The sequence below is a fragment of the Pongo pygmaeus genome, chromosome 10 (genome assembly GCF_028885625.2).
Source record: "Pongo pygmaeus isolate AG05252 chromosome 10, NHGRI_mPonPyg2-v2.0_pri, whole genome shotgun sequence".
Taxonomy (NCBI): domain Eukaryota; kingdom Metazoa; phylum Chordata; class Mammalia; order Primates; family Hominidae; genus Pongo; species Pongo pygmaeus.
In genome coordinates this window covers 38007547-38025010 of record NC_072383.2, presented here as the reverse complement: position 1 = coordinate 38025010, position 17464 = coordinate 38007547, and the positions used below count along the sequence as shown (strand labels likewise).

The 17464-nt window shown below is 39.6% G+C and overlaps 1 protein-coding gene across 1 annotated transcript in view; it reads right to left on the bottom strand.

The window, feature by feature from the left end:
- MUC19 (mucin 19, oligomeric) overlaps window positions 1–17464 on the bottom strand; it is a 188895-nt gene that overhangs the window by 23595 nt on the left and 147836 nt on the right. The window contains 35 exon segments of the mRNA XM_054445211.1: window positions 405–458; window positions 1048–1095; window positions 1979–2032; window positions 2186–2239; window positions 2632–2679; window positions 3237–3299; window positions 3538–3586; window positions 3753–3805; window positions 3943–3996; window positions 4251–4283; window positions 4785–4838; window positions 5790–5843; window positions 5987–6040; window positions 6296–6328; window positions 6738–6791; window positions 6934–6987; window positions 9036–9068; window positions 9553–9606; window positions 10497–10550; window positions 10689–10742; window positions 10976–11008; window positions 11428–11481; window positions 11913–11957; window positions 12439–12492; window positions 12590–12634; window positions 13170–13223; window positions 13361–13414; window positions 13681–13713; window positions 14214–14267; window positions 15140–15190; window positions 15337–15390; window positions 16137–16190; window positions 16338–16391; window positions 17165–17218; window positions 17317–17370. Coding sequence (XP_054301186.1) covers window positions 405–458; window positions 1048–1095; window positions 1979–2032; window positions 2186–2239; window positions 2632–2679; window positions 3237–3299; window positions 3538–3586; window positions 3753–3805; window positions 3943–3996; window positions 4251–4283; window positions 4785–4838; window positions 5790–5843; window positions 5987–6040; window positions 6296–6328; window positions 6738–6791; window positions 6934–6987; window positions 9036–9068; window positions 9553–9606; window positions 10497–10550; window positions 10689–10742; window positions 10976–11008; window positions 11428–11481; window positions 11913–11957; window positions 12439–12492; window positions 12590–12634; window positions 13170–13223; window positions 13361–13414; window positions 13681–13713; window positions 14214–14267; window positions 15140–15190; window positions 15337–15390; window positions 16137–16190; window positions 16338–16391; window positions 17165–17218; window positions 17317–17370 — 1755 coding nt within the window.

The following is a 17464-nucleotide window of genomic DNA, read 5'->3' as shown; positions in this document are numbered from 1 at the left end:
CTGTTGAATTTTCATTTGGGCAAAATATTGGTGTTGTAGAAATTGTAGTGTCCTAGATGAGTTGAGGCATGACAAAAGAGTGTAGTGGTATAGTGTAGTGGTGATTTAGTATCATGATTAAGAGGATGGATTTTGAAGCCAGAGTGCCTGAGTTGAAATCTGTTGTTTAATCGCTGTGCGATCTTCATTCAGTTAGTGAATATCTTTGAGCCATAGGTTTTCTCATCTGGAAAGTCTGTGAGAACAATAGTGCTTACCTCACAATTTGGGATGAGGGATAAAAGAAATAATAATGAGAAAAATGTGTAGTAGTGCCTGGAACATAGTTCATGCTAGAAAGTGTTAGCTACTATTGTTTTTATTTTAAGTGAAAAGTGAGCAGGTTAGGAAGCTTGTGTGCTCACCTGTATTCATTCCACTTCCTGTGGTCCCAGTGCCTCTAAAGGACGTCGTAGCTTCTTAGAGAGGAAAGGTAGCAAAATATGAGGTGAGAGGAATTAGCATCGTGAGGAAAGTGAAGGATGCACTATTCTTGATAACAGAGCCACGGGAGGCACTTTACTACTCAATCATTCTGTGGAGGACTCTCACCAGCTGGCTGGCTCACCTGTGTTTGAACTCCCAGGTTTAGATGTGTTGCCAGAAGCTACCCTAGTCTCTCTCTGTCACCCAGGCTGGAGTGCAATGGTGCTATCTCTCACTGCAACCTCCATCCAGGTTCAAGTGATCCTCCTGCTTCAGCCTCCTGAATAGCTGGGATTACAGGCTCATGCCACTACACCTGGCTAATTTTTGTATTTTTAGTAGAGAAGAGGTTTCACCACATTGGTCAGGCTGGTCTCAAACTCCTGACCTCAGGTGATTCACCTACCTCTGCCTCCCAAAGTGCTGAGATTACAGGTGTGAGTCACCATGCCCAGCCTGTGTTTTCTCATGCATAGTTTTATTCCCAAGTCAAATAAAGATGCAAATTCCTCAACAGAGGACTCAATTTTTCTGGAATTCAATGGCAGTAAGGCAAGTGGCTTTCTTTCCTGCCATATTTACCTATTGTGCTTCCAGTTCCTTGCTTTGCTGACCCTCTAGTGGTAGCTTCTAAAAGGATAAAAATAGAAAAACTTTTTAATATAAAGCTAGACTAGAGTTATAGGGATAACTACTGTACATTTCAGTCATTATTGTGCTCAAGGAAAAATTTATCGTTCGAGGCAAATCTGTGTGCATTTTGGCCTTCTGTTGACCTGAAATAGAACCCTCTGAGCCAGTAATTAATTTTTCTGATATACCTAAAATGGAGATAACTAAAATGTAAAAAGAAAACTTTTCATACAATTATCACTTTCACTCTCATTTGCAGAGACATATATGTGAGGCTTGGCCACAGAGACATATATGTGAGGCTTGGCCACAGAGACATATATGTGAGGCTTGGCCACAGAGACATATATGTGAGGCTTGGCCACAGAGACATATATGTGAGGCTTGGCCACGGAGACATATATGTGAGGCTTGGCCACGGAGACATATATGTGAGGCTTGGCCACGGAGACATATATGTGAGGCTTGGCCACGGAGACATATATGTGAGGCTTGGCCACGGAGACATATATGTGAGGCTTGGCCACGGAGACATATATGTGAGGCTTGGCCACGGAGACATATATGTGAGGCTTGGCCACGGAGACATATATGTGAGGCTTGGCCACGGAGACATATATGTGAGGCTTGGCCACGGAGACATATATGTGAGGCTTGGCCACGGAGACATATATGTGAGGCTTGGCCATGGAAATAGAAGGAAATCTGCCCAAGTTAATTCAAAATCAAGTAACAAAACGCTGATCTTAGATGAGAGTTCCTCGAAAACTCCTCCTCGAAAAATTATCCTATTAAGAAGCAAAGTATAATTGTAATTTATTATCACTCAAAAGTCATATATGCATGCACACACACACACGCACACACCATTAATTCTCACCTGTCTTCCGTCCCACTACAGTGGTTCTATGGACTCCTGTGGAAGTTGTGGCTTCTGGAAGAAAAAGAGAAGCAATGCGTAAAGGATGAGGACTTAGAAGGATGGGGAAATACACTGTGATGCTCTTATAGAAGAAGAGCAATGTGAAAGACATTTTTGCCATCTTATTTCAGGAAAGGGAGTTTTCTTCTCAGCTTGTTAGCCTACCTGTACTGGAACTTCCAGGTGCAACAGTTGTGCTCAAGGCCACACCAGTAGTGCCTGAAACGAGAAGGCTGTGGTGTCATCATGAAGATTCTTTTGCATGGAGGCGGTCTAGGTATAAAATAAATCTGTATTTCCAGGGCCACATCACTCTTACTGTGCACTGGCCAGCCCCGGGAGGCACCACTGACACAGACTAGTTTGTCTATGTGGCTGTTCTATGAGCATGTTCTTCCGCTGACCTTTTTGCTCCTGGATTGCATTATGTATTTTTCCTATATTTTAATTATTTTGTTCCTTCAGTAAACATTTATTGAGCCCTGTTTAGTATTAGGGATCAGTAAACAGAGACTTTTTTCTCAAGAAGCCTATCTTTCAGTAGGCTTACCTAGCACATATAATATAAAACCCTCAAATGTGAGACAAAATAATTTCTTTAACATATTTACCTGTTTTACTTCCAGTGACTTGATCATCTGATGCACCAGAGGTGGTTCCTGATGATTGAAAGTAGGAAAAAAGATTCTGAGAATGTTTTGACATGTAATCAATCACTGAGGAAACCATTCAGCAACTTAATATTTAAAGCTCAGGATGGAAAGCAATTGCTGGTTCATTTTAATCATCTGTTCAACTGAGACACAACCTTCTGGGCCAGTCTTGACTCCTGCAGATTCTGTAGTAATACCTATAATATCCACTGGGTTAATAGTCCAGGGAATTGCTGCTCCTACTACCCTCTCCAGAAATCTATGTCCTAAGGCCAGGCATTGGAAAAGGCTGGTTCAGAAGCCAGCTCAGGGGAATGGATGAGAGCATCTGCCCTCCCTACACGATAATCTTTCAGATCCAGAAGCAAACTCATGACACAACTCAATGGCCATGCTAACCTCCAAGACCCCTAGTTCTCAGTGATTTCACAACAGTGACTCTGATGGCTTCTAAGGAAGCTTTGGCCTCTGGAAGAGGAAATGAAGCAGAAAAGATGTTTGGGGTTACATATTCTTCCTTGAAATTAAACAAGTGATGACTGCCACTGAAAATATTCACTTACCTGTATCAGAACTTCCAGGTGCAACAGTTGTGTGAGAGATGGTGCCACTGGAACGTGGAATCACTAAGAGAAAGAAACTTATGTCATTTAATTTGCATTAACAGAAGGATTAGAAGAAAAACATTATGATTTTTGTTAACTCAGAGGGCCGATTCCAGAATTTCTCATACACCTTTCAACAAGGATACTTCATTCCAAAAAAGATTAAGAAAAGCAAAGGGTAAGCTCTCATATTAGAAGTATCCTTATTCTCTGAATACTGGTAAATATCAGGCAGCTATTCATACTTTCCCAGGCTCACCTGTTTGACTGCTGGAGAGTTGGCTCCCCAGTGCAGTGGTCATGGATCCTGTAGAAGAGAAAAGAGAGAGAATATTCTGCTGTCTATAAATGTAAAAATTAGAGTAAAACACTAGTATTCTGAAATTTGGGGGCTTGGACAAAGATTTCCATAGGAGATCATTCTGTATTTATTTCAATCAATTTGAATTATTAGAATTATTTCACCAACTTCCCATTTTTACTTGGGACTGTTACTGCTTCAGTGATTCCAGAGAAAGCTGTAGCCTCTGAGAAAAAGGGAAAAAGAATAGCAGTGAGGGCAAAGATTAGAAGAATCTGAGAAAAGCATGGTAGGATCACCCAGGCAGACACCTCATTGAGGAGCCCTTCCCAAACAGTGGTTCCTCCCAGCCTGGTGCTTTACCTGAGTTGGAGCTCCCAGGGGCAACTGTTGTACCAGAGAGCACTTTAGCTGTGCCTAGGCAGGAAAGAAAAGAAAAAGATCAACAGAGCGACACATTTGTAACCCTTAGAAGAATGTGGCCAGCATCATGTCTACCTGGGACCTTGGAGCAGCAAAAGATACTTCCTGGACCTATAACTGACAGGAGGTGGCATTTTCTATGTTTACCATGTACTTTCCTAAGGCCAAGGTTAATGCAGTGGCTAATGTGCCTGCTGATCATTTTTGCCAAGATTGAAGATCATATCAAAGGCTTTCTCCAAATTTACCTGTCTTACTTCCTGGTGCTCCAGTGGTGGCTCCTAATGAAAAGAAAAAGAGAGAAGGAGGAGGAGGAGGAAGAGGAAAAAAAAAGGAGAAAAAGAAAGAAGAAAGGAAATTTTGAATTTTTACCCTTGAACTAAAATGTGAAATCTTAATGATTTCTATGCCAAATACAAGTCAGTACTGTAATGATACACATACTGAGTTATTTTCAAAGGAAAAACCCTTTCAGAGCCACAGCTACTGTAACTCTCATCTCTAGAGGCCTTGAACCCTGAGGCTAGTCCTAGAGAAGAAAAAGCCTTTTGGAAATTTGGGCCCAAGTTGTTCCAAATCTGAAAGGAAATCCTGGTTCCTTTGAAACAGCTTCAAAAGGAAATGAAAAACTCTACTCCACATTAAAGAGATCCTTTGCATAATCTATGCAAACTTTCTATAATTTAAAATTATTCCAAAATAAAAAGTTCATTGAGAAAATGTTTTCCCTAACAAATCTATCAAAATACAACAGTAAATAATGAAACCCCCATAATCTTTACCTGATTTTATTTCTGCTCCAGTGGTGCTACTTCCTCCTAGGAAAGTTGTGGTCTCTTAAAGATGGAAAGAAAACCAAAATTAATTGAGTGTTAAGGAAAAAGGATGAGCTACGTGATATCATTACATGAGAGGAGTCCAATTCAAAATGTCTTGCCACCTACTAAGTTAGAAAAGAAAATTTTCTGACTGTAAAAGTGATGTAAGCCTTCAATACACAAGTGTATTTTTTTAATGGGGAATAAAATAATTTTAACTCATACGGTTCTTAATTAGACTTTAGGTAGTTCTTAATTGGAATAAGATATGTAAACCTCTTAATAAAAATGTTTATAGTAAGGAACTCATCAATGATAGATATACTCACTACTATTATCATTTTCATTGATTTAAGCATCAGAATTTTCATGTGCAAGAATTTTGCCAGAGGGAGTGGGGACAATCTCAAGGCTGGCCACAAATTGCCTTTGCTTGGATGTCCTCTCTTCAAAAAAAAAAAAAAAAAAAAAATGCCAGCAGCCACCACATTGGAACTTGGAAATAGAGAGTGAAAGGAATCAATACCTTTATTCTTTACCCAAAATAAGAAAGAAAATGGCTGAGGATGAAGGTGAGGAAACTGTGTTTTCTCAATGTGCCAACAAGCTCTTTTTTAGATGTTTCTAGACCCAGGAGTTGAATCTGTATATGTTTTCCATGCACCATTTCTATCTCAGAAGATTTAATGACAAAAATTTCATTATCTCAATTACTTCCTTTAGATATCAATGAGAGAAAAAAAGACATTTCTCTCCAATCACCCAACTGATTCTCTGTGCCTTAGCTCCATGCTGAAGTCTCCCTGAAGCAGAGGAAGTAGTCTGAGTGTCACATTTGGTAATTAGGTAAAATTCTGCCAATCTGATAATGCTTGTTCTGAAAATACTCTTCACAGGAAGTACAAGCATTAGATGTGATTCAGGCAACTTTGTCTACTGGGAAGCAGGTCATGCTTCATCAGGGCTTACCTGCAGTGGGGCCAGTGCCAATCACTCCATTTGCTCCAAGAGAAGTTGTAGCTGCTGACAGAGTGAAAAAAAAAAACAGAAAACATTCCGGGATTTAGAAAGAGAATGGTCTGCTTTTGCATAGAAGCAGCAAAAGGGAAGACATATTATTGCAGAAAGCATCCAAGAAATGGCTCTGTGCCAAATTGTGGACTCACCTGTGCTGAAACTTCCAGGGGCAACTGTTGTGCCAGCTGCCACCCCAGAGGTGCCTGAAACACAAAGGGATTGAGGTGACCATGGTGAATGAGTAAGTCAAATGAAGACCTGAATCTAAAAGGGATATACTATATTTATTTTCTATAAAAGAAGTCATTTCTCCTGAGGATATGGCAGTTGGTGAACTAGATGCATTTGCCTGCTGTCAATGCTTCACAACTAGAGCACATAGAGAGACAGTGTCCTCAGTTTCAGGCACTTCTGGAGTTTGATAAAAGGGAAACTAGATGAATTTCCCTAATGCTCACCTGCTTGCTTTCCTGGTGCTGCAGTGATGCCTGCTGTGAGATAGAAAGGAGGGGAGAAAATGTTTTAAATGTGCTGAAACCATCAGATGTAGGAGAAGATAAAAAGCAGGAAAATGTGTAAGCATGCACACACATATAAATGCATGTGTCCTGGGTCCATGGGGCTCTTTTGTATTTCACACAGTCTCATGGAAAACTTTCTGAATTCCACCTCAAATGCTAGTGACAGTTGTAACACAAATGGCGAAATTCCATTCCGTCCTCAGACATAAATCTGTAAGTCTCCATTCCAGAATTATTAGATTTAAAAAAAAATTGTATCTCAACAAGCAAAACTATCTCGAATCACTTGCAGCATCCCTAAATAAAACACGAACTCTCTCAAGCAAAGCTTAAGAGACCTAATACTTATGATGCCAAATCAGGGGCTGTTTCTTCTCACCGGTTTTGAATCCAGTTCCAGAAGTACCAGTCTCTTCAATGGAATTTGTGGCCTCTGAGGGAAGAAAGAGTGGTGAAGTCTGTGAATTTGGAATACTGGGAGAGGATACTGAGGTGGGACTTTATCATCGCAGCCTTAAAAGACATAGCATGACATTTGACATTAAGTAAGACGCATTTCCTTCTTGTTAGGCTACCTGTGTTAGAACTTCCAGATAGAATGGTCGTTCTAGAAGATTCTCTCATGACACCTGAGATGGAAAAAAAATAGAAATGGAATAATAGAGCATTGTCTCACCATTTAAGCTTGGAGGGATCAACATGGCATCCCTAAAGCATTGAAGCCCTTTCCTGAGAACATTCTATTTCTATAAAGAATGGAAAATGAACAACTTCCTAGCACTTCATTTTCCAGGCCAACAAGAGATGAATGTGTTGCTACTGGGTTTCTCTTTCACTATGTCACAAGGGTAGAACCAATAACAGACAGACAGCCAAATCATGAGTGAACTCCCATTCACAATTGCTTCAAAGAGAATAAAATACCTAGGAATGCAGCTTACAAGGGATGTGAAGGATCTCTTCAAGGAGAACTACAAACCACTGCTCAACAAAATAAAAGAGGTCACAAACAGATGGAAGAACATTCCATGCTCATGGATAGGAGTAATCAATATCGTGAAAATGGCCATACTTCCCAAGGTAATTTATAGATTCAATGCCATCCCCATCAAGCTACCAATGACTTTCTTCACAGAATTGGAAAAAACTACTTTCAAGTTCATATGGAACCAAAAAAGAGCCCACATTGCCAAGACAATCCTAAGCCAACAGAACAAAGCTGGAGGCATCACATTACCTGACTTCAAACTATACTACAAGGCTACAGTAACCAAAACAGCATGGTACTGGTACCAAAACAGAGACATAGACCAAGGGAACAGAACAGAGCCCTCAGAAATAATACCACACATCTACAACTATCTGATCTTTGACAAACCTGACAAAAACAAGAAATGGGGAAAGGATTCCCTGTTTAATAAATGGTGCTGGAAAATTGGCTAGCCATATGTAGAAAGCTGAAACTGGATCCCTTCTTATACCTTATACAAAAATTGATTCGACATGCATTACAGACTTAAATGTTAGACCTAAAACCTAAAAACCCTAGAAGAAAACCTAGGCAATACCATTCAGGACATAGGCATGGGCAAGGACTTCATGACTAAAACACCAAAAGCAATGGCAACAAAAGCCAAAATTGACAAATGGGATCTGATTAAACTAAAGAGCTTCTGCACAGCAAAAGAAACTACCATCAGAGTGAACAGGCAACCTATAGAATGGGAGAAAATTTTTACAATCTACCCATCTGACAAAGGGCTAATATCCAGAATCTACAAAGAACTTAAACAAATTTACAGGAAAAAATCAAACAACCCTATCAAAAAGTGGGCAAAGGATATGAACAGACACTTCTCAAAAGAAGACATTTATGCAGCCAACAGACACATGAAAAAATGCTCATGATCACTGGCCATCAGAGAAATGCAAATCAAAACCACAATGAGATACCATCTCACACCAGTTAGAATGGTGATCATTAAAAAGTCAGGAAACAACACGTGCTGGAGAGGATGTGGAGAAATAGGAACACTTTTACACTGTTGGTGGGACTGTAAACTAATTCAACCATTGTGGAAGACAGTGTGGCGATTCCTCAAGGACCTAGAACTAGAAATACCATTTGACCCAGCCATCTCATTACTGGGTATATACCCAAAGGACTATAAAACATTCTGCTATAAAGACACATGCACACGTATGTTTACTGCGACACTATTCACAATAGCAAAGACTTGGAACCAACCCAAATGTCCATCAATGATAGACTGGATTAAGAAAATGTGGCACACATACACCATGGAATACTATGCAGCCGTAAAAAGGATGAGTTCATGTCCTTTGTAGGGACATGGATGAAGCTGGAAACCATTATTCTGAGCAAACGATTGCAAGGACAGAAAACCAAACACCACATGTTCTCACTCATAGGCAGGAATCGAACAATGAGAACACTTGGACACAGGGTGGGGAACTTCATACACTGTGGCCTGTCATTGGGTGGGAGGAGGGGGAAGGGATAGCATTAGAAGATATACCTAATGTAAATGATGAGTTAATGGGTGCAGCACACCAACATGGCACATGTACACATATGTAACAAACCTGCACATTGTGCACATGTACCCTAGAACTTAAAGTATAATAATAAAAAAGAGGCATTTCTGAAATCTACCTGTCTTACTTCCTGGTGCTCCATTGGTGGCTCCTAATAAAAAGAAAAAGAAGAAGAAGAAGGATGAGAAAGAAAGAGAAAAGAAGAAAAAAGAAAATTTTGAATTTTTATCTCTGAAGTAAAACATGACAACCTAATGGGTTCTGTGCTGAATACAAGTCAACACTATGATGATATGCAGACTATGCTCTTCTCAAAGGGAAATCATTTCAGAGCTGATAAGCTACTATAGCTCTCAGCTCCAGAGGCCTAGAACCCTGAAGTTAGTCTCTAAGAAGGGAAAGCCTTCAGGAAATTTGGGCCCACATGTTTACAAATCCAAATCTAAGAAGAACCTCTGTTTCCCCTGAAATATTACAGCCTTAAAAGAAATTTAAAAGTACACTCCACATTAAAGCGATTATTTGCATAATCAATGCAAATTTTCTGTAACTTAAAAACTTATTGTTAAAAAATATTTCCTCTAAGAAATCTATCAAAATACAACAATAAATAATGAATACTGCAAAATATTTACCTGATTTTATTTCAGTTCTAGTGGTGCCAATTCCACCTAGGGAAGTTGTAGTCTCTTAAAGATGGAAAGAAAACCAAAATCAATTGAGTATTAAGGAGGAGGGATGAGCTAAGTGGATGTCAAGATGTGCAATAAGCCTAATTCAAAATGTCTTGTCACTTACTGTTAAGTCAGAAGAGAAATCCTTCTGACTGTAAACATGATGGAAACCTTCAATATCCAAGTTTAATTGTTAAATGGTGAGATAAAATATTTTCAAATCATATTGTCCTTAATTGAAATTTAAGTGTTTCTTAATTGGAATAATTTATTTAAATTTAATTTCAAAAAGTATACAGTCAGAACTGAAATTAATAATAAATGATTGATATGCTTATTACTATTATCATCCTTGTTTATTAAGTATTAGATTTTTCACATGCAAGCATTTTGCCAGTGGCTACCACATTGAAACTTGGAATTAGAAAGTGATAGGAATCAAAATCTGAATTCTTTACCCATAATGAGAATGAACATGTCATATCATGAAGGTGTGGGAACTATGTGTTTTCTCAAAGTGCCAAGAAGTTCTTTTCAGAGGTTTCTAGAACCAGGATTTAACATATATATGTTTTCCATGCACCATTTCTGTCTCACAGAAAACTTAAATGACAAAACTTTCAATAACTCAATTATTTCCTTTAGATATCAATGAGAGAAATAAAACCATTTCTCTCCAATCACACAACTGATTCTCAGTGCCTTAGCTTAATGGTGAAGTCTCCTTGGAACAGAAGAAAGAAAAACAAAGGAATTTGAGTGTCAGGCCTTTAGTCATTTAGGTAATATCCTGCCTATCTGGTAATCTATGTTCAAAAAAGACTCTTTACAGGAAATACAAATACTACATGTGATTGAGGCAATGTTGTCTACTGGGAAGGAGGTAGTGGATTGTCAGTGCTTACTTGAAGTGGTTCTAACCCCAGTCATTTCACTTGCTCCAGGAGAAGTTGTGGCTGCTGGCAGAGGAAGGACATGAACGGGAAAGATTCAGGGGGGATGAAATGGAATGGTGATGCTTCTGCATTGAAACACTCAATGGGAAGATATTATAGCAAGCACCCATAAAAGGATTCCCCACCACACAGTGGATTCACCTGTGCTGAAACTTCCAGGGGCAATTGTTGTGCTAGGCGCCACCACAGAGGTGCCTGAAACACAAAGGGATTGAGGGGACCCAAATCTTAAAGGGATATGCTGTATTTATGTATTTATTTATTTCCTGCAACATACATCTCTCTCTGAGCATGAGGCTGATGGTGAACTATATATATTTGCCTGCTTTCAAAAATTCATAACCAAAGCACATAGAAAATATTTCCAACTTCAAGCACAACTACAAATTTGATACAAGGGAAACTAGATGCATTTTCTTGATGCTCACCTGCTTGCCTCCCTGGGGCTGAAGTGATGCCTACTGTGAGGTACATAAGAAGAGAGAAAAAAGATTTAAATGTGTTGAAACTTCAGATGTTGGAGAAAATATTGGGAAAGCCAATTGTAAGATACATATACACACATGCATGCATGCACCCTGGTTCCACGGGGCACTTTCCTACCTCACACACATTCACACACGTACACACAGAAAACTATCTGGCTTCCAGCTCAGATGCTGGTGATACTAGTAACAAAATGGGAAAATCCCATCCCATCCTCAGCCTCGATGAAGGGAGACTCAATTTTAGAATAAGTAGCCTTTCAAAAAGGATTTCTCCCTAATAACAAACCTGTATTGAATCACTTGCAGTGTCTTTATAAAAACCACAAACACCCTCAACGAAAGTTAAAAGACCTAATCTAGATGACCCCAAATTATGGGCTTTTTAGTCTCACCAGTTTTGAATATAGTTCTGGAAGTTCCAGTTTCTTTAATGGAAGTTGTGGGCTCTGAGGGAAGAAATAGAGTAGGGAAGTCTGTGAATTTGGAATACTGAGAGGAGATACTGGGGTGTTATTTTATCATAGCAGCCCTAAAAGAGATATCATGACATCTGACATTAAATATGAGGCACTTTATTCCTGTTAAGCTAGTGTGTTAGAACTTCCAGATATAATGGTTGTTCCAGAAGATTCTCCAGTGGTACCTAAAAAGCAAAAGGGATAAATGCAGCAATAGAGCATTTTCTCCCCATTTATGCTTGGAAGCATCAATGTAGCCCTAAAGCACTGGAAGCCCTTTCCTGAGGATACTCTGTCTCTGCAGTGAATGGAAAATGAACAACTTCTAGCACTTCATTTGCCAGGCCAACCTGAGATGGATGTGCTGGGTTTCCCTTTTACTATAAGGCAAAGCAGAATAGGGTTTAAATCACGGTGACCTGTTTCCCTTCCAGGGACATATCCTCCTGATGTGCCAGAAGTGCCTACAGGAGAAATACAGGGGAAATCCTGCTTAAGGTTTTAACCTTATAAGCAGGAATTTTTGATACAGCTATAGGGGCATTTAAATAATCAGTTGACTTCATGAAGCTTTCTAGTGAGGGGAGAGAGGACATAAACACCATGTATAGCTAAATGAGAAAAACGATAGAAAGTGTCCAGCTGTGGGTGGAAAGGTAAATTGGGTAAAGGACGGCTGGACATTCTGGAAGGATGGGATACATGTAATAGACTCTCAAGCCTCATATCAGGAAAAAATGTCTCCGTAAGCCAGGGTACTGAAGACAGCCTAGCTGAGCCATCTGAGATCATGGAATCACAAGCAGAATAACTGACCACATATAGGACACAATATGGCCCCAGAGAAAATTCCCCTTCCCTCAAAAGCCTTCACATTATTTGTTCCCTGTATCCACCCAGATAGAGAGATGATGAGAGCCTCAGGCCTCAGCCTAACAAGCTCACCTCCCGGTGGTCTTGCTCGGGTGGTCCCGCTGCCTCCTGAGAAAGTTGTGGCCTCTGACAAAGAAAGGAATTGGATGTATGAAAACTGCACAGGACATTCTGGGGCCCCATAAGCTGTGTTGCCCAAGGGGCCATTTTGAGAATTCCTGACCTGTGTGGCCACTTCCAGCTGCCAGAGTTTTACCCTCAGTAGCACCTGAAATAAGAGAGGATTGTGATTAGTTGGTCAATCTGTTGTCATTAATCAAATGGTTATAGACTCCTATAGAAAAAAAAAAATTTTTATTAAACACACCAGAAAATTTATTTCTCTAGAGTTTCTGGGTTTTTTGTTTGTTTGTTTTTTGTTTTTGTTTTTTTTTTTTAAGAGTTAATCCATATATTGCCCATGGAACATATAGTTCCTTTGGCAAGTTTATAGAGAAAGTCCTCTACCATGGATTTCCTTATTTAGGGTGTTGTTACAGATAGATAGATTTGGGCCCACATCACCTCTATAACTGTCAGAGAATGGGCTCCGTGATGCCCTGATGAAGGGTCCTTAGACCCAAAGCACAAGACACAAGGAGGAAATGTTGAAGTGTCTGAACTGTATTTATTGATGTTAAATATTGATCATCTGCTAAATGTTTTACTAATATGCCAAATATGGGAAATTCAGACTTTTGCCACATTCTAGCAAGACATGGAAAATCATATCAATGTACACTTAGTTCCTTAACTGAGCTCACCTGTGATTGTTTCAGTTCTTGTTTTTCCACTATCTCCTAAAGAAGTCGTGGCCTCTGTAAAAGAGGGAAAAAGAATAGCAGTGAGGGCAAAGATTTGAAGAATCTGAGAAAAGCATGGTAGGATCACCCAGGCAGACACCTCACTGAGGAGCCCTTTCCAAGCACTGGTTCCTCCCACCCTGGTGTTTTACCTGAGTTGGAGCTCCCAGGGGCAACTGTTGTAGCAGAGGGCACTGCAGCTGTGCCTAGACAGGAAAGAAAAGAGAAAAATCAACATAGAGACCCTTTTATGACCCTTGAAAGAATGCGGCTGACAACATGTCCATCTGTGACTTCAAAGCAGGAAAAGATGCTTCCTGGTCCTATAACTGACAGGAGAGGCATTTTCCATGTGTATCGTGTTCCTTGGCAAGGCCGGGGTTAATGCAATGGCTAATATGCTTGTCCTGTTTTTCTTTTCTTTTTTTTGGCCAACGTTGAAGGTCATTTGAAAGGCTTTCCCCAAGTTTACCTGTCTGACTTCCTGGTGCTCCGGAGGTGGCTCCTAATGAAAAGAAGAGAAGGAGAAGAAGGAGGAGGAAAGAAAGAGAAAGAAGGAAGAAAAAATATTTTTGAATTTTTATCTCTGAACTAAAATATGGGCATCTTAATGATTTCTACACTGATTTGAAGCTAGTACACTAATGTTATATAGACTATGCTCTTTTCAAAGGGAAAACCATTTCAGAGCCAGAGCTATTATTGTAACCCTCCTCTGCAGAGTCCTAGACCCCTGAGGGTAGTATCTGAAAACGCAAAGCCTTTAGGAAATTTGGGCCCACATATTTACAAATCCAAATCCAAGGAGAATCTCTGTTTCCCTTAAAATATTATAGCTTTAAAGGAAATTTAAAACCACATTCCATATTAAAGTGATTTTTGCATTATCAATGCAAATTTTCTGTAACTTAAAATTATTTCAAAATTAAAAGCTCATTAAAAAAGTTTTTCTCTACAAAATCTATCAAAATACAACAATAAATATAAATACCCCAAAGTCTTTACCTGATTTTATTTCTGCTCCAATGGTGCCACCTCCTCCTAGGGAAGTTGTAGTTTCTTAAAGATTAAAAGAAAACTAAAATTAATTGAGTATTAAGGAAGACGGATGAGCAAGTGGATGTCACTACATGAGATAAGCCCAATTCAAAATGTCTTGTCACCTACTAAGTCGGAAAAGAAGACCTCCTGACTGTAAAAGTGATGGAAACCTTTAATACACACATTTAATTGTTAAAATGAGGAGATAAAACATTTCAACTCACATGGTTCTTAGTTGGACCTTAGTTATTTCTTAATTGGAATAAGATATGTAGAATTCTTAATAAAAAAGGGTATATAGTAAGGAACTCATAAATGATAGATCTGCTCACTAATATCATCATCATTATTTATTGCTTTAAATATTATAATTTTCATGTGCAAGAATTTTGCCAGTGGCTACCGAAAATGAACTTGGTATTAGAGAACCATGGGAATCAATATCTCAATCTTTACCCATAATGAGAAGAAAATGGCCTACGATGGGGTAAGGGAGCTATGTTTTCTCAGCGTGTCAACAAGCTCTTTTCAGAGGTTCTAGAATCAAGAGTTAATTTATATATGATCTTCACACCATTTATATCTCATAGAATATTTAATGACAACCATTCCAATAAGTCAATTACTTCCTTTAGATATCAGTGAGAGAAAGACATTTCTTTCTAATCACCCAACTGATTCTCAGTGCCTTAGCTCCATGCTGAAGTCTCCTTGAAGCAGAGGAAACAAACATAAAAGAGTTTGAGAATCTGACATTCGGTTATTGGGTAAAATCCTGCCTAACCAGTAATCTTTGTTCAGAAAATGCTCCTCACAGGAGATACAAACAGTAAATGTGATTCAGATATCCTTTTCTACTGGGAAGCAGTTAGTAGTTCATCAGTGCTTACCTGTAGTGGGTCCAGCCCCAGTCGTTCTACTTGCTCCAGGAGAAATTGTGGCTATTGAGAGAGGAGGGACATAAGTGAAAAAGATTCAGGGGCCTAGGGATGGAATGGTGGTGCAGAAGCACCAAAGGAAAGACATTATTGTAGCAAGCACTCAAGAAATGATTCCTGTGGAATCAGTAAAGAAACTGTGGACTCACCTGTGCTGAAACTTCCAGGGGAAACTGTTGTGCCAGGTGCCACCCCAGAAGTGCCTGAAACACATTATATCTCTTTTAGAGTCAGGTCTTCACTTGACTTACTGATCATTATGACTCAGTAAGTCAAGTGAAGACCTGACTCTTAAAGGGATATAATGTATTTATTTGCCATAACTGAAATCTCTTTTTTTGAGGTTGTGGCAGAGGGTGAACTAGATGTATTTGCTTGCATTCAACAATTCATAACCAAAGCAAATATAGAAATACTGTTTGCAACTTCAGGTGCTTCTCCTGGAAATTTAATAGAAGGGAAACTAGATGCATTTCCCTAATGTTGGCAAACTTGCTCCCCTGGCACAGCGATGCCTGCTATGAGATAGAAAGAAGGGGAAATAAGGTTTAAATGTTCTGTAAACTAGATGTAGGGCAAAATATTGACAAAGCAAAGTTTTACCCATACACAGATACACAGATATGCACGCACGCATCCTGGTTCCATGGAATTTTTTTCTATTTCACACACATACACACACTCACACACACACACACACAAGGAAAACATTCTGAATTCCAGCTCCAATTCTGGTGATAGGTGTAACACCACTGGAGACATCTCAACCCATTCTCAGACTTGGAGCAGTGAGGCTCAATTCTAAAATTAGTAGATTTCCAAAAAAAATTTCTCTCTATAGCAAATTCATTTTTAATTGCTTGCAGTGTACCTAAATAATGTAAATACTCTTAAGAGAAGCTTGATTCCTAATCTGGATGACCCCAAATCATGGACTGTTTATTCTCACCAGTTTTGAAGCCAGTTCCAGAAGTACCAGTCCCTTTTGTGGAAGTTGTGGCCTCTGAGGAAAAAAAAGTAGGAGAATAGTGACATCCGGGAATTGGAATACTGCAGAGGATATTGGGGTATTACCTTATAATAGCATCCCTGAAAGAGATATTATGACATCTGACATTAAATAAGGGGCATTCCCTTCCTGTTAAGCTACCTGTGTTAGAACTTCCAGGTATAATGGTCGTTCTAGACAATTCTCCAGTGGTACCTAAAATGCCAAAAAAGGGAAATGGAGCAATAGATCATTATCTCCCCAGTTAAGCTTGGAAGCATCCATGTGTGGCCCTAAAGTACTGGAAGCCCTTTCCTGAGGACACTGTATCCCTGTACAGAATGGAAAATGAACAATCTCCAAGTACTTGATTTTCCAGGCCAACTGGGCTGTGTGTGTTGCTACTGGGTTTCCCTTTCTCTATGAGGCAAGAGAAGAGTAAGGCTTAAATCACCCTGACCTGTTTCCCTCCCAGGAGCATATCCCCCTGGTGTGACAGAGGTGCCTGCGGGAGAAACAAAGCACACTTCTATATTTATAAGTAGGACTCTTTGATACAACTTGGAGCATTTTAATAATCAGTTGTTTTCATTAAGTTTTGTAGGAGGGGAGAGAGAAACAAATATCATGTGTAAGTAAAGGAGAAAAATGATAGAAAATGTCTCAAACTGTGGGTGGAAAGGAAAACTGGGTAAGGAGAGTTGGAAGTCTTGGAAAGTTGGAATATATGCAATATACGCTCATACTTCATATCAGAAAAAAATTGTTTCCGTAAGCCAGGACACTGAAGACAGCCTGGCTGAGACATCTGAGGTCATGAATTCACAAGCAGAGTAACTAACCAGGTTGATATGACACAATATGGCCACAGAGAAAATGCAGGACCCTCCCTCAAAAGACTTTCACTGCATTATTGTTCATTACTGTTCACTGCAGCCACCCAGATCCAGAGATGATGAGAGCCCCAGGCCTCAGCCTGACAAGCTCACCTCCTGGCAGTCCTGCTCGGGTAGTCCCACTGCCTCCTGGGAAAATTGTGGCCTCTGAGAGAGAAAGGAATTGGAGATATAAAGACTAGACAGGACATTCTGGGTTTCCCAAAGCTGATATTGCTTAAGGGGCCATGTTCAGAATTCCTGACCTGTGTGGGCACTTCCAGGTTGCAGAACTTTGCCAGAGGTGGCCTCAGTAGTACCTGAAATAAGAAAGGTGGTCAGCTGGTCAATGTGTTGCCTCTCATGAAATGGGCATGGGCTCTTAAAGGAAAGATAATAACTTTGTTTCTTCAA